We start from the raw sequence: 15,249 nt of genomic DNA, 5'->3' as shown, positions 1-15,249 counted from the left end.
TGTTGTTCCCCGCGCCCTGTCATCTCGGCGAGGCGTGGGTTCGAATAACGAACAGGACAAAAGGCAATACACAATGCTCCATTTGGCAAACAACTCTTTTTCCACTTCTCTTTATTCATGTGATGGTTTGGCACTGTGTAAAGTAAAGTTAGATGCAAAACGTTTTTTTTGATGTCAAGCTAATGTCAATGTATTTGAAGGAAATATTACGAAATTTTATTAAGGCATCTTCGTCGAAAGCTACTTGACGTGTAGTCGGGATGAGAACCGAAGAACCATGCAAGCGGTGTAGATAATGAAAGCGTCTTCCGACGTGTGTATTCTTCAAAAGTGCAACAGAGCAAGCCAGCACCAGCATTGGGCTGGGCTGGCTTCTTCTCTGCCCACATCGAGATCGAGACTTAGGCTGGTGACGGTTGGACGACATTGCTATATTCCCAAGATTTTGATCATCGTCCTCCACGCATGTGGTGACCCGGCTGCATGCCCGCAGGGCCATATCGCTCCATGGGGCCAGGTCCTCGGCCGCCCATCATGGGACCGGCACCTCGTCCTCCCATCATGGGACCATTTTGGCCGTTATAAATACTCTCGGGGCCGTTAGACGGCGCCGGCTGAACATGCGCGTAGTGGCAGTTGCCACCGTGCTTGCAACCCATAGGCGAGACAAAATACCTGCAGGGAAGCGTGCCTCGGTTCTTCTTTGATGGCCGCTTGGACTGCGGTGCGTCGGGCATTAGGCCGATGTGCGGAGCGCCCATGGCATCCGCCTTCCGCTTCCCAGGCATAAAGGGCCCTCCTGGCGGGCCTTGCTGCGGCGGATACTGCTGCTGATACTGGTGATCATAGCCCGCACCAGGAACCATACCCATATCGCCATACTGCTGCTGCTGACTACCATAAGGACTATACGCTGGTGGGGGACCACCAGCATGGGGCGGCGCTTGAAAGCGGCCGCGACGATACTGATCCACAATTTCAAACACACGAGCATCGGGAATACGATTGCCATGGCGCTGCGCTTCCTCAAGCACCTGCGGCACCACGTCGGGGTTGTCCAGCAGAAGAGCGACCGTGTTCTCCTGCAGAGGACCCAACGCCTCGCGCAGTTTACGATCCGCCTCGGGGTCTTGACGACCATTGTACTCGCTGCGATCGTTGAAACCACGCTGATCATAGCCCGGTGCCTGGTCGTACCCTCCAGAAGGATATCCCTCTCGAGAGTAGTCGGGCAGGGCCGATGAGGCAGGCGGAGCCATCATAGCAGCAGAGCTAGGCTCGCCTTCAACAACATCGCTTAGTGGAATCTCTAAAGGTGCCCCCCGGTGAGGCTCGTTGACGCGTTCCCACTCCTTCGGACTCGGAATCGGCATCTCACCAGCTAATACTTCGTATTCGTCCACATGTCGCCGACGACTGTCCTGCACGTGCATCTCATCGGTGACAGTCTTGCTGTCCACACGCGCTGCCACAGCTTCCGGCAAACGAATAAACGCTGGGGTAGTCCACTCGCGCGCCTTCGAAGCTGCTACAGCCGGCGGCACTTTGTGATGCTGAGCGAGTAGCGCATGTCGCTCGTTGGCGTGCTCACGCAGCTTGGCATCCTTGAAGCTCTGGTCATCATGGCGCGGGTCGTACGGCACAAGATCGCGCCACGACTCGATCAACTTCACCTTGACAAGCTCTTCGCCGCTCTCGTCTGCCCACCGGATGCGCTTGCGTTCTTTTGCGGAGGAACTCGAAGATGATGCAGCCTTGAAACTTTGAATCGTGGGAAGGGGCATTGATAACGCATCGTCTACAGCGGGGATAGTAGCAGACTGAGAGCCATCCATCTTGGCATCACTCGAGTTCGTACTGCCAACACCCTTACTGCTGGTTGACGAGGTAGCCTTCTTCTCCGCCACAGCCACAGCCGCAGCAGCAGCGGCGTCCTTGGCCGACTTGCGTTGCATGAGGTTTCCAATTAGGTCACTTGACTTTGACACGGCGCTGCCACCACCGAATGGTAGCCGCTCTAACCGCTTGATTGTTCGTTTCTTCAATACTTTTGGCTGCTTTGCAGGCACAGGTTTGGCAGCAGCTGAGGCAGCAAGTGAGGCAGCAGCGGTCGCTTGCTTTGAGAGGGAGGCTGTCGTCGATGAGGACGGCTTGGTCGTGCTGGAAGAATCGTTGTTCTTCTCTTTGGCAGCCGCCGGCGGTGCCGCCGGTTTTTCCTTCTCAGTAAACTTGCCACGCCAAAACTTGAGAAGATCCTGAGCTGCGCGCTTGACTCGCTCTTCGCGAGCATTCTTGCGCAACTTGACGATAGGCTCATTGATACGTGCTTCCGTAATACTAGTTAATTGCAACGGTAGAGTCTGCAAGACTTCTAACAGTAGAACCAGCAAGTCGTTGTGTTGCCAAGTCACAGCCGAGTCGACCCAGGCACGGGCAAGGCGCAGGCCACCGCTCTTCTCAAAGGCAGCAGCGCAGGCGTGAGATAGCTTGGCGTCAGTTGCGGTGGATGTAGCACGGAGCACCACAAGTGCTAGAGTTTGTTCAGGCTCCGTCTTGCAGCGGGGCAGGATCTTGAGAAAGACGGGAAGGTTTGAAATTGAAGACACGCGAAGCTCACCATCCACAAGGGACAGCAAAGAGGCCTCCGCACTTGACGGCGTGAGCTTGGAGCTGTTGCTGCGGCTCATCATGTTCTGAAGTACGTTCGGGACCTGAGTTAAGACATCACAAGACACCACAGTAAGAATTTGAATCTGCAGACGATATCACGACTTACACATTGTTCTCTTACCGATTGGTCAGCAGGGAGCTTCACCGGAGCTGCTGCTGGTGGCTGCTGCACTGGCTGCTGCTTGACGAACTGCGGGGCTCCCATTGACATCGGCTGGGACATCATGCCTTGAAGGCCGAACGCCGGCTGAGCTTGTGCGTGGCTTGGAAGCATCAGCGGCTGCTGCGGGACTTGCAGCGGCGAGCCGAACTGCGAGTGCTCCAGCAGGCTCGTGAAGCTGGCTCGCTCCATGTTGACGTTCATGGTCTACACATCCAGACAGGTCGCACACAGTGCACAAGTGAGTCCTCCGAATCATCTCCACGTCTTCCGACGGCACTGGGGCACCGCCACCCACACCATTCTGCACTCCACCAGCTCCAGCACCAGTCTTTCTCCAGTCGAGTTCAAGACCATCATAAGATCGGTCGGGGGTGGGCAACGAGCTCCCGAGGCGTCCAGCCTCAGTCATGGCCCCCACCCACCTCTAGCACCACCTTCGAGCCATCAACAGCTCAGCTTCAAGTTTCTCTCGACAGAAAGCACTGAAAGCAGCAACGTGCTCCAACTCGCCCGTCAAGGGCGGCAGAGACACGGCGTCCGAGAGGTGCGAGGAGTGCGTGGTGCAGTGCCAGTGTGTGTGTAGTGCACGGCGGTCTATCTTCTGGCTAGCCTACTACGAAAGATAATAGCTCGATATTTACCTTGAACAGTGTGTTGGTATGCGCGGGGCGTTCAGGGCCCGACAGTGAGACGACGCAAGGGGGAGCGACGAGCAAACTGCGCCGAGAAGCGGAGGGAGGCAGCACGCGGACGGACAGCGAGCGACGTGTAACGCGACGACAGACGGTCGACACTGACACTGAAGGGGGGGGGAGGGGGCGACGAGTCGGAATGCAAAGGAATCAGACGCTCGCGCGATCGGCGGGGACACTACGGGGCCGTCGAGAATGGGGGGGACACTGCGTCGGCCGAGGGAAGGCAGAGGAATAACTCCCGCCGTCGCTTTAGCCGTCGCTTTAGGCTTTGAGAGCTGCTGCAGCTCCGTCCTTTCTCGCTGGCGGAACGCTTCTTCTTCGAGAATGTATGGGGGGTGGTTTCGTCGTTTTTCTCTGGGCGGCCACTGACTCGACGGTTCGGCCGGACCGGGGCAGCGGACGGTTCGGTTACCCCGTGAGAGTGACATGCGACATGAAATAGTGTCACCCCCGTCAAAGTTGATTTTTGATTGAAGTTGACTGATTCACAACGGCTACAGTAACCGAGCTATGGACGGCGCGGCGGTGGAAGCTGGCGGCGCGCGGCTGCAGCCTGCGGACCATGAAGTGATCGTCATCAGCGACGACGAGAGCGAGAGCGAGAGCGAGAGGGGACTTGACAGCAGCGAGGAGACGTCGCCCAGTCAGACGCTGTCGTGGCCCGACGTGGCCGAGAAGCTCGTGCTGCTGGCCAAGCACCGCGAGCTGCGCGCCGACCAGCAAGCGGTCGCAGCGTTGCTGCGTGACCTGGGCGTGCCGACATCCGCCAACGTCAACAGTTGCCTTCGCCTCGCGTGCGAGAAGTTGGGGGATCTATTGGCCTTCTCTAAAGGTCACAACCGACGGTACCGGGCGAGCGAAGACTTGGTCTTGGTGCTGTGTGAGGTACTGAGCTTAGTGCCGAGACAACAGGGGGGAGTGCACGTGGAGCAGATCAAGAGGGAACCAGGTCAGCCTGCTCTGGGGGCTGTGCTACGAGAGCTGTTGCAGCTAATGGAAAAGTGGAGGCTGGTGATCGAGGACTGCTCAAGGACGAGCATCGGCAGGGAGCGTGCGTTGAGCAGCACCATCGCACGTCTGGAGGCAATGAGTGGAGAGTGTAGCCAGAGAATCGTACACCTCCAGAATGAAATGGACCAGTTCGAAACTGGGATGGAGACCGCGGCAGAAGAGTGGACTAAAGTAATGGATGCTTGCCGCAGCAAATTAGGACAACTCTGCATTGGCGACGTCGAGCGCTCGTGGAGGGTCTTCGACGATACATTTCATTTGACTGGCGGTGTTCAGGCTCAGTATGAGCAAAGCAAAAGCTCGCGAAACGCATTGGTGCGTCAAGCGCGGGAAGCTGAACTACGCCGTGGGTTCTACCAAGCTGCGCTGATGATGACGTACACACTCACCCAGATATTGGACTCATGTGGCCAAGAAGATCCGCAGCAGCAGAGAACGATTTTGCCTGAGGAGCGACTAGATTTTCTCGGGAATGAAATGCTAGGGTATATGGATACGTTCTGTGAAGGGCTACGGACAGTCTGTGGTCTAGCTGGGACGTCAAGTGGACTAGCTGCAGGGACTTCTGATGATGAGCGTCGATTAGAAGTACTGGAATTTATCAAGAATTTCGAAGCATTTTGGTTGGTTCACCGCAACTGGCTGCCACCGGTGGTGGTTGATATGGTAACCAAGCGTTTTGCGACTGTGACTACAGTTTGTGGGCGAGCAGGGTGTCCTGTAAGCACAACTATTAGTCGTGTGTGCGCGGGCTTGCAGTCAGGTTTGTAGTTGCGGTAAATGTATGCAATTGGATTGAATCGTCAACATTGTTGTGATGCATGCCTACAGTTTGTTAACATGGTTGACCTCTAGTTCTCTTGTTTTTTTTTACTCAATAATGAGGAACACGGCCTCACCGGCGATGACCGACACCGAGTTGTGCGTGAGATCGATAAACAAACATTTCATTATGATGTTGGCGTTTGAAATTATTCCCCGCGACTGGAAGGGAAAATCGGAGGCAAGTTCTGTTGGTATTTCTTCGATGCTTTGGCCTGATTGTTGTGGTATTTCAAAGAGTGTTGTAAAGGAGGAAGAGCGCCGCCGATTGATCGTCGCAACTTCTGCTGTCGTTGGCGCGCCCGCAACAGCATCTGCATTCGCTCTGGATGAGCTGCCCAGGTATTTGCTTGGCGTTGAAGTAGGGCATTTTCTCGGGCTTGGCGGAAGGCTGCCGTAGCCAGTACAAGTTTTCGTTGTCTTGCTGCTGCATTGAGCATTTTTATCGCGCGCTGCCTGTATCGTTGCCAACGGAGGCGCCACAGAAAGGAACGAGCAGCGCGCTGCATCATTAATCGAGCCTTCCAGCGGCTTAGCCGTTCCATGAAGCGCCTACTCGCATTTTGCAGTATGATTGCTGCCCGCTGTCGAAGGATAACAAGCTTTCGATGACACCTATATCCTCTCTGGATCGCAACAGCAGCCTTGCGCCGTCTCCGTCGCTCACGAGCAAGCTCCATGGCTCTCTCAAGTGTAGCTGCATACTCAAACAGCTCTCGACGCAGTCTCAATACGTACATCCGGTCGCGCATACCACGGAAGCAGCGCTGCACATGGGTCGCAGACTGGTGCCATCGGCGTAGCGTACGCTCTTGTGCTTGCAATTGAACACGAGTCCGGTTTTCTACTTCATCTCCAAACGCTTGGAGCTCTTGTTGGGTCCACAGACGTCGGTGACGATTAACCGGGTCTTCATCCGTAATAGAAGAGCGATTGGGGAGATATAGCAGTGGCCTCGCGGCAAGAAATCGCGTCCAAGCAGCGTCACCGTCACGGAAGTTCTGTGCTGGCGAGTCTGGTTGCTTGTACTGAAGTGTGTACAATACCAAGTCAAAGGGGTCCGTGAGAACTATTGCAGTAGCATTGTAGTCTTTTTCGTTATTGACGTAGATGGCGCTCGATCGTCGCATGTGCAGCAGAGCAATTTATTTTTCTCCGGATGAAGGTAGCTGTAGCATTCCACGTCAAAGAGGTCGATGATACCAGGTCAATCATCCACTGCGAAAGACGTATTTTTAGTGGAATGGGGAGCGGGGACGAGTGCGATGGTGGATCACAATAGCTCAAGCTCTTATCCTGGCGTAGAGTGACATCCTTACGCACGATTCTCAGGCTTTTTCTTCAGGAGTCACGAGCTCACTACATTTTCCTGTTCGGGGGTCATGAATCGCGCCACGCATGCAGGATTTTGCGCTTTCGACGAACGCAACGCTGGTGGAAGATTCCAAACGCAGGCAGAGCTTCGTCGCTTCAAGCATGTGGTAGCGTATACTGCTGCAGGAGTCGACTGCGGTGAGAAAGGTTTGTACTCTCAACCACCGTTCTGACTTCTCTATTCACTTTCCATTGACTGGACGCGTTATTTCTCGTAAAATCTGAAATATGTAGTCGACGAGCTACAGGATGGCAGCCCAACGTAAACACCCCTTGTAGATGTACATACACGAAGGAAGAGACTAACGATGGATAATTTTTGTAGGAAGACACGTAGCGAGGCGCTGAGCACGTTTACCAGGCGAATGCGCGAAGAGAGAGCTGCACATGAAGTTCGAATCGCACACATGAATCGCCGTATCACGGACTATCACAACCGGGTATGTATCAGAGGTTGCCCGCAGATTTTTGCTCTTGCTCACTGCCTGATTATCTCTCTGTACAGGAAAACGATCGACTTCATGCCACCACCGTCACAACGAATTTTCCAGCCATGCATCCAAAGACGCAGAAGATTTCGCCGGGCATTACCATTCGTATTCGTGAGTAAGTACGCTCCAAAGCCGGGCCTTTGATGTTGTCACTGATGACGTAAAGAGCGACGCTAACGCCAGTTCATGATGCAGTCCCAAGCCTCCTAATGTTTTGACTATGAGCAAAAGATTACCTTCGGAGACACCTCGGATTGAGCACGATACAATGCCGTGGAAATCCACGGCAAGGTTGGACTTTTCCAACCAAGAAGCTCGTGATCTATATTGCGAAGCGCTCCTGCGGTACATCTCGCAGCAGAAAGAAGACGCTGCGTCGGAAATGGCACCAAGGAACTCAGATGAAAACTCGAATTGCACCGCCCCACTTCCAGTCGGGTGGGAGGAGAAGACAGACGCCAAGGGCCGTGTGTTTTTCATCGATCATATCAACCGTGTTACAACGTGGAATGACCCACGGAAAAACCTTACATCTTAACTACGAACTTGTCAATTCTTGATTAGCGTTATTAAATACTTTCGTAGTAAGAGTTGATCGAGTCGAGATCAAGTTACCATGAAGATCTTTGCTACCAGGTAGTACCTGGTACCGTACCAAAGCTTAAGCGTAACTAAGATGTTGCTTCATGTATGCATAATGTGTGCGTTAAGAATATCGGTTCCCCAGGTAAAAGTAGATGCTACTTGGATTCCTCAATAGGTCCCATCTTTTCCTCGTAGTGAGGAAGATGATCGATCACTTCCTTACTGCGCTCCACAGCGTTTTGAAGTACCACGCGATCGTAAGCGCGCATCCAGGTAGCAGCCGGTTTGTTGCTCATAACACTAAATCGGCGCCCCCCATCCAAGCCCAGAATCGTGTTGGACGCAGACGATGCCAGTGTCGCAACCTTAGCTTGCGCGCGTGTGACCATTCTCGTCTCGACACGGTCAGTTGAACGTGAAAAGGCATCGAGCGTCATTCGTGCTAGGTTTGACAGCTCTTCAGCTTTCATGCGAGCGTTCTTGAGCCGAGTGGCTGCCACTGACACCTCCTTTTGCGCCTCTTTCACATCATCAATAGTGTGGCGGCGGCGAATTGCGAGGTCAGTAGGCAGACCTTGAGAGCCTTCGGTTGTAGCCAACAGCAGGTCGGCTGGATCCACCTCATCATCGTTTATCATTTGCAGAATGAGATTTACACGATCATGCGCGTCACGACGTGCTTGCAACCGAGCAAGCAAATATTTTGTGATAAGCTCGCCCGAATGCTCGGGAGTTGCGGTGGCAGCCTTAGCCTTGTTAGCCAGCGTTGTGCTTGACATCGTGTTCACCGGAGGATAAGCCATCCTTCCGAAGAGACCGGATACCTTCGGAGCTGCTTCAAGCCCGAGTGTCTGACGCAATAGTCGTGAGTCCACATCCAGTGCCGGAATGGAGTTGGATGCACTTGTCTTCGAGTCACTTTCGGACGACTGCGGTGTATTCTGTGGGAAAGCTCGGATAGTGACGCAGTTCGCTGTCATGTCTTCGTAGATGCAGAGATCAAGGGTCTCATTGACGCGCCAGAACAGCTTGGAACCATCGTATAGCAGTCGACGCATGTGCCTTGACTTGCCCCCGTCGCCAGAGTTCGAGCCTTTACCCAGGCCAAGTGAGGCTTGATGCAGTGGCGAGAAGTTCACGTGGTCCATCAGCTTTTGCGCAGAGCGCACCGAGATTTTGCACACCTCACTGTATCGACGAACAAACAAACACGAAATTAGTTGTTACATTCGTCCAAACCCAAGAATGCAAGATCATACACACCATGTGAATGTAGGCGTATCAAGGTGATCTGGCAAGCGAAGCATCTCAGCGGAGGAGGATGAATTGCGCTCCATCGTACGTCTTTGTTGGCGTTCTCGACAGCCGTGACCAAACTGGAATCACAGTGCTCCTCCAGAGCTCGCACGAACAAATACTCGACCACTAAAGGAGAAGGATGTTGCCCTTGCAAGCCGCGAGCAGAAATAAGCTACTGCACCATCGAGAACGAGGACGAGGGCAAGCACGATCGTGCTTGCTATTCCTGACCCCTTTCTGGTCACCTTGACATTCAAAATTAGCAGCTTTTTTCTTCGAACGCTTGAAGTTCACAACAGGTATGTGCAAATTGGTCCCATGCATTGCCGAACTGTTTGAGAGCAGTTGTCTATCTAGGAACAGATGAATCCTTGCTTGAATCTAGCATCATGACTCTAAACGGCGGGAGTGGCATCAACCTCCTCCACTTTCTTGTCACTTTCCTCCGCTTTCTCCGCCTCCTGCTGCTCGTCTCGAATAGCACGCTCCGCATCCTTAACCTTCTTGGCTTCCAACACTGCTTCCTGCACTGCTTGGTCGTAGATCTTCATCTCCTTCATAGTTCCCAATAGCACGGCAACATCCGCCTTGGCAGCCATCACATTAACCGAGTTACGGCCGCGCCACACCACTAGGTTCATCACCTTCGACCTGTAGAAAATGTAAAACCAAAACAGTTAGCATACCAAGCAACCGCACATGGAACAATTCATGTTGGGTAACGTACTCAACGTTGGACTGGCCCGGGCGGTCCAGCATACACACAACGCTACCGATCGGAGCGTCCGCAAAATACTGTCGAGTGGTAAGGTCAAACTCGTCGAAGTCCAGCAGATCACCAAGACGCTCCAGCATCATCTGGAAGTCCTTCGCGGACACCTTGGCCTTGCGTTTGTTCATGAACGGCAGAATGTGGGGCAGACCAGCCTGGCACACACGGTAGACCTTGCCACCCTCTGCAGTCTCGTTGCGTTCAAACATCTTTAGTCCGGCGTACACAACCTTCAGCTTTTTGCGCTTCATCTCCTCCAGCAAAGCCATCGTAATGCTCTCAGTAACAAACGTGACGGATTTTGCGTCCTCCGAACGCGTGATGAGCTGTGCTCCCGAGAACTCAGGAGCCACGTCGTAGTATTCGCGCACGTTGGTCCAGTTGTCAGTTCCAAATGCCACGTACACTTCGCCCTTCTTGTTGCGGCGGTCATCGCGACGGTTCTTACGCGGCTTGACCTCATCAGTACCAGCCTCATCAGAAGCAGACTTTTGAGCCTCTGGCTCAGCCTTAATGTCAACGGCTGCCGCAGCATCGTTTGACGGAGCAGTTTCTTCCGTCTGCTCCACGGTCTCCTCCAACTTCATCGCCACCTCCTCAGCCTTGACCTCACCCGTCTCTCCCGCGGTCTCATCCGACTTAATCGACACCTCCTCCTTGACTTCTTCATTTTCAGCCGGAGTCGGCGCGACTTTCTTCAGCAAGCAGATGAAAAAGCCACCAGTGTTCTCATCCTGAGGCAGGCAACGCATGCAACGCTCCAGGTGGAGGCTCGCAGCCTCCTCAGCCGTAGGCGGGAACATCGTAGCACGGATCTTGTCCTTGATCTTCTCCTTCTGATTCTGAGCAACGTAGTCTTCGTAAGACGTGAACTCCGTTAGCTTCGAATCCATCACCTTCCAGGTGTTGATACCAGGACGGCGCTTCAGGAGCGGCAACGTGGTCGACACATCCACCAGCTCCAGTGAGCCCTTGCTCCACCGCAGCAGATCGGCCACCACCGCTTCGTTCTCGAGCGGGTTGAACGTACAGGTCGAGTAGCACATGTTACCACCAACCTTGAGCAACGCCGCGCCACGCTTGGCAATCTGCAGTTGCAGCGGGTGTAACGCGATACCGTTCTTGGCGCTCCAGTTCTTCCAGATGAGCGGGTTCTTACGCAGTGTGCCGTCACCACTGCACGGCGCGTCGCACAAAATACGGTCAAAAACGCCCTCGCTCTCCTTGCCATCCTCGCCGAGGAACGGGATGTTCTGAGCCTCGTGGCAGGTGACAAGCAGCGCCGGGGAGCTGATGCGCTTCGACTGGTGCACCAACATGTAGGCACGTTTGAGGTCCACATCGTTAGCCACCACGACACCAGTGGGGGTCTTGCCCGTCTCGAACTCCTGCGAGTGGAGCGACTCGAGCAGCTGCGAGGTCTTGGAGCCGGGGGCGGCGCACATGTCCAGCACCCTGTGGTGCGGCTCCACGCCCAGTACGAGAGGCGGGATCATGCTCACCGCCTCCTGACGGGTGATGCTGCCGCTGTTCGAGAGTTCCACAAGCCACGACTGGAACTCCTTGAGGATCGGCAGCTTGCGCACGCGCCGGCGCTCCACCGACCACGTGAAGCCGCGGTTGTCAGGGTACCAGGGCATGGGGCTGATGGGCTCGACGGGCTCGTCGTCCACCACCAGGCCGTCGAACTTGAAGTCCTGCTCGATGTGCTCGCGGATACTGCACGAAAGCACAAAATGAGCCCCACAGCTCCAATAACTTTGCTGCGGCAATTGCCGACTAACTCACCGGTCAGCGAACGGGCACGAGCTGTTGATGCGGAAGGTCGTGGGCAGCGGCGTGGCCAGCGCCTTCTTGAACGCCGCCCAGTCCGCATCCGCCACGATGTCCTGCGCCTTGTAGTACGCGTCGAAGCTCTCGTTCTCGTACACCCAGTCCGCGAACTTGTCGGCGCGCCAGTCCTCCGCCTTGCCGTCCGCGCGCGGCTTCTTGCTGCCGCGGCCGCCCCCGCGGCCTCCGCCTCGTCCGTTGCGCGATCGCTTGCCCATGATGCCACTCGAGCTGGAAAAATGAAGGAATGACGCACCACCTGCGCTTCCATCACTGGACAGCAGTAGGTTCGTACTAGGTTCGCCTTATGTACGGTTTGTTTTTACCATGACTTGACCTTGAAAGGCTGTACCGGTATCTGATAGGAACTACATCAGTGCAACTGATTCAAAGCACTGGTGAGGTCATTGTCGCTGGGGCTAATATATTGTTTCGTTTAGTTTAATAGTCATACTACTCTGTCTGTATCTGTGTGGTGGTGCGTGTGCAGTCCCAATGCTCGTGTCGCTGTTGTTGGGAAGTTCGTACCAGACTGCGTGGTGAGAGGGAATGCCTGCCTGTGGAGCATTATCACGCAAGCACTGCTGCACACACGGAGATGTCGTCGCGCTTGCCCTGCTTCTTGTGCGCGAAAGCGAGCAAGTTGGACGCGCTGTAGAACGCTAGCTGGCGCACGCGGCGCTCCTTGGTGAACGCGGCGCGCTCGATTTCTAGAGATGGGATGGCCTCGCACTTCTGTCGGAACCGCTCGAACTCCTCTACGTCAACGGTTTTGCTGTTTTCGAGCTCCGCCAACGCCTCGCGGCAGAAACCCGCGGCAGAAACGGCAAACGGGATGTACTGCGTGTTGCAGGTGAAGGTGTCCTTGGCGCGCTGCACCGTGCTGCGAGCAATCTCCTCCGCCGCGCCACCCTTGACTCGAGACGACGGCGACGTCGACGCCGACGCGACGCACGACACGATGTCGTCAACGTATAAATTGTCGTGCACGCCGTCCGAGAAGAGCAGGCACACGTCTCCCTCTTCGTACTGGAAGGCTTGGATCAGCACCTCCGCTGCATAATTAATGGACTGGTTGCTGGACACCACGGCCGGCACGTTAAAGTCGTAGATGATCGAGTCGCTCTCGAACACGAGCGCGCCGCCGCGGAACACCACGCACTTGCAGTCGCCGATCGTGTACACGAACATCTGGCGCGAGGTCTCGTCGAAGAAAACAGCCGAGATGGTCGAGTCGAGGCGCCCCTTGCGCTTGGCCATCTTGCGCGCGCTCTTGATGGCCGCCTGCATGCTCTGGCTGAAGTCCTCGGCGCGGGGCGGCTCCTCCCGCGAGCGCTTGCGCAGCTTGGCCAGGTGCGTGAGCGTCTCGGCCACCAGCATGCGGGCCAGCACGCCGGACGCCTTCATGGTGCCGGACACGCCGTCCGCCACCACCATGTAGCCCGGGCCGAAGCCGACAGCGTCGTCGCCGTGGAACGAGTGCGTGGCGCTGCCCACGGACGAGAAGCAGCCGCGCGCCTTCTTGTCGCCGACCTCGTGCAGCGAGATCGCCTTGCACGTGCGCATGCGGTCCAGCAGGTACTGGGCGGCGTTCATGGGCGGTCGGGGCCCTCGGGCGACAGGAAGCGGCAGCGGTACGCGAGAAATGGAGGAATGGGGCGTGTGGGGCGCCGTGTCCCTTCCCGGTTCCTCTCCCCATCGCATGGTGAAGGCGCAACTAACGGTCGAACGACGTGAAAGTGGCCAAATGAGGAAGAGTTTTGTACTTTGTGCACGGTACAAGAGTAAAGGTACAGCTTTAAGGTTAGTTTTCATGATTGCGCCATACGAAAACCAAGTGATACGTAGTGGTACCGCCGTTGTCGGACCGAATGTTTTTCGCTTCACACAGCAAAACGCTCACGTTGAAGCCACCGCTGCTGGTTTTGTCTTTGATGCTGTTGGTTCTGGTGACGGTGTCGGCAATGCGATGGCGCGGCCGTTTTGACTAAGTTGGTAGTGGATAGTTGCGGTCACCGATTGGTTTCGCATCGGAAACGCTCTTGGCGCTGCGCTGGTGCTCGGAGTTCATGCAACTGGCGCAGCTGGCGCTCCGTTCGGTTGGTCGATAGGCGGCGCAGTAATGTGTGCAGCTCAACAAGACCTTGCACACTTGATCCGGCTTCCGCGATGCGACGGAGTAGGGCGAACACGCCGCTGGATGGCGATACATGGCAGCTCAAAGGCATCCAATGCCGGCGAGCCTATCAGTCATAGCGTAAGAGAGTCTGGAGAGCTCGACGCGACGTTAGCCGAGCCATTCGTCCACAAGCTGAAAAAAGGAGGGGATCTCGCCTTTCGCCAGGCCACCACAAGAACTCGGCGCTGGTGGAGCATAGCCCAAGCAGCAGGGTACTCATTCATTTGGTCGTGGCATCGCACGGAGTTGCACATGCCGACGTACACTTTCGTGAGCTGTACCAACATCACGGTACACTTAGTAACGTCCGAAATCACCGCAGCCCGAGATGACGATGCGGCGCGACGCCTCCAAGCTCAAGCTGCTGCTGCTGAGCGACCTGGAGGGGCAGACCGCGCGCGTGAACCAGCTGTGCGAGGAGCTCGTGAGCTCCGAGGACTGCGACGTGGACGCCGTGCTCGTGACCGGCGGCCTGGTGGCCCAGCGCAGCCCGCACGAGTACGAGGCGCTGGAGGCCGTGGCGGCCGCCGAAGGAGACATGATGGCGCTCATCTCGCGGCTCGAGATGATCATCTGCCGCGTGCTGTACATCCCGGACGACGTGCGGCTGCTGTCTGCTTGCGGGTGACAGGGCGGGAGCTCACGGCTGGCTGTGCTTGTTTACGTTGCGGAGCAGAACGACCCGCCCACGACGCGCAGCATCGTCGCGTCGGCGCCGTCGCTGACCCAGTATTCGGCCAATGTGTACTGCCGAGAGGAGCAGCTCGTGGACGGCGTGGCTGTCATGGGCGAAGCGCGATACTTCAAGTAATTGAGCCCCAAACTTGAAGACTCTTCAATGAAGAGGGACGAATGCAGACTTGACTGAACGACGGACTTGCTGCTTGCTGACAGGTTGGTGAACGATGGCAAGAACCCGATGCAGGACCGCGACATGGTGCTGGTGCTGCGCGACTCGGCGGTCAAGACCCGGCTGCCAGTGGTGGAGAGCTCCTTCTTCGCCGGGCTGCTGCCGATGCTGCAGTCCACCAAGCCGGAGGACCCTCGCGCGATTGAGATCATCGGCGGCAGCGACCAGCACCCGCATGCACAACTTCCGCTGATCTATCCAGGTGCGTCTTTGGTGCCTGCGAGACTACTTATGACGAAATGTCGATTTGATTGACCCGGTGAGTGCAGGTGCATTGCGGTTGGGCCAGTACACCATCCTGCAGCTCGAGAAAGATCCTCTCGACGATAAGTGGTGCGTGGCAGCGGTCATCTCCCATCAGCTCGAGAAAGAAGACGAGGAGGAAACGGCCACGTACTAATAGGGCCCTAGGTCCCTTCTCGTCATATTTGTAACAATTACCGTGCTT

The 15,249-nt window shown here is 55.7% G+C and overlaps 7 protein-coding genes across 7 annotated transcripts; 3 read left to right on the top strand and 4 right to left on the bottom strand.

Moving 5' to 3' along the window:
• Positions 1-449: 449 nt before the first annotated feature.
• Positions 450-3,483, bottom strand: IUM83_07724 (uncharacterized protein; the record flags this gene model as incomplete). The annotated part of the gene is made up of 3 exons (XM_067932044.1): positions 450-2,711; positions 2,792-3,037; positions 3,475-3,483. 3 exons carry the CDS (start codon positions 3,481-3,483, stop codon positions 450-452), a joined length of 2,517 nt encoding a protein of 838 aa, XP_067786288.1.
• Positions 3,484-4,038: 555 nt separating this feature from the next.
• IUM83_07723 (40S ribosomal protein S6) lies at positions 4,039-5,420 on the top strand (the record flags this gene model as incomplete). Its single annotated transcript, XM_067932043.1, has 3 exons — positions 4,039-4,579; positions 5,237-5,302; positions 5,395-5,420. The coding sequence occupies 3 exons, from the start codon at positions 4,039-4,041 to the stop codon at positions 5,418-5,420; spliced, it is 633 nt and encodes a 210-aa protein (XP_067786463.1).
• Positions 5,421-6,743: 1,323 nt separating this feature from the next.
• IUM83_07722 (E3 ubiquitin-protein ligase NEDD4-like) lies at positions 6,744-7,764 on the top strand (the record flags this gene model as incomplete). Its single annotated transcript, XM_067932042.1, has 5 exons — positions 6,744-6,882; positions 6,970-6,997; positions 7,061-7,175; positions 7,241-7,341; positions 7,422-7,764. 5 exons carry the CDS (start codon positions 6,744-6,746, stop codon positions 7,762-7,764), a joined length of 726 nt encoding a protein of 241 aa, XP_067786437.1.
• A 202-nt stretch (positions 7,765-7,966) lies between these two features.
• IUM83_07721 (trna (cytosine-5-)-methyltransferase) lies at positions 7,967-9,148 on the bottom strand (the record flags this gene model as incomplete). The annotated part of the gene is made up of 2 exons (XM_067932041.1): positions 7,967-8,999; positions 9,075-9,148. 2 exons carry the CDS (start codon positions 9,146-9,148, stop codon positions 7,967-7,969), a joined length of 1,107 nt encoding a protein of 368 aa, XP_067786438.1.
• Positions 9,149-9,505: 357 nt separating this feature from the next.
• Positions 9,506-11,930, bottom strand: IUM83_07720 (tRNA (cytosine(34)-C(5))-methyltransferase; the record flags this gene model as incomplete). The annotated part of the gene is made up of 3 exons (XM_067932040.1): positions 9,506-9,761; positions 9,838-11,601; positions 11,671-11,930. The coding sequence occupies 3 exons, from the start codon at positions 11,928-11,930 to the stop codon at positions 9,506-9,508; spliced, it is 2,280 nt and encodes a 759-aa protein (XP_067786464.1).
• Positions 11,931-12,282: 352 nt separating this feature from the next.
• IUM83_07719 (protein phosphatase 2C 80) lies at positions 12,283-13,308 on the bottom strand (the record flags this gene model as incomplete). The annotated part of the gene is made up of 1 exon (XM_067932039.1): positions 12,283-13,308. The coding sequence occupies one exon, from the start codon at positions 13,306-13,308 to the stop codon at positions 12,283-12,285; it is 1,026 nt and encodes a 341-aa protein (XP_067786428.1).
• A 911-nt stretch (positions 13,309-14,219) lies between these two features.
• On the top strand, positions 14,220-15,201 carry IUM83_07718 (DENN domain-containing protein 5A; the record flags this gene model as incomplete). Its single annotated transcript, XM_067932038.1, has 4 exons — positions 14,220-14,492; positions 14,568-14,698; positions 14,786-15,003; positions 15,071-15,201. 4 exons carry the CDS (start codon positions 14,220-14,222, stop codon positions 15,199-15,201), a joined length of 753 nt encoding a protein of 250 aa, XP_067786429.1.
• Between the last annotated feature and the right edge of the window lie 48 nt (positions 15,202-15,249).

This window comes from Phytophthora cinnamomi (genome assembly GCF_018691715.1).
Source record: "Phytophthora cinnamomi strain GKB4 chromosome Unknown Contig68, whole genome shotgun sequence".
Taxonomy (NCBI): domain Eukaryota; phylum Oomycota; class Peronosporomycetes; order Peronosporales; family Peronosporaceae; genus Phytophthora; species Phytophthora cinnamomi.
This window is presented reverse-complemented; position numbering and strand designations above follow the sequence as displayed.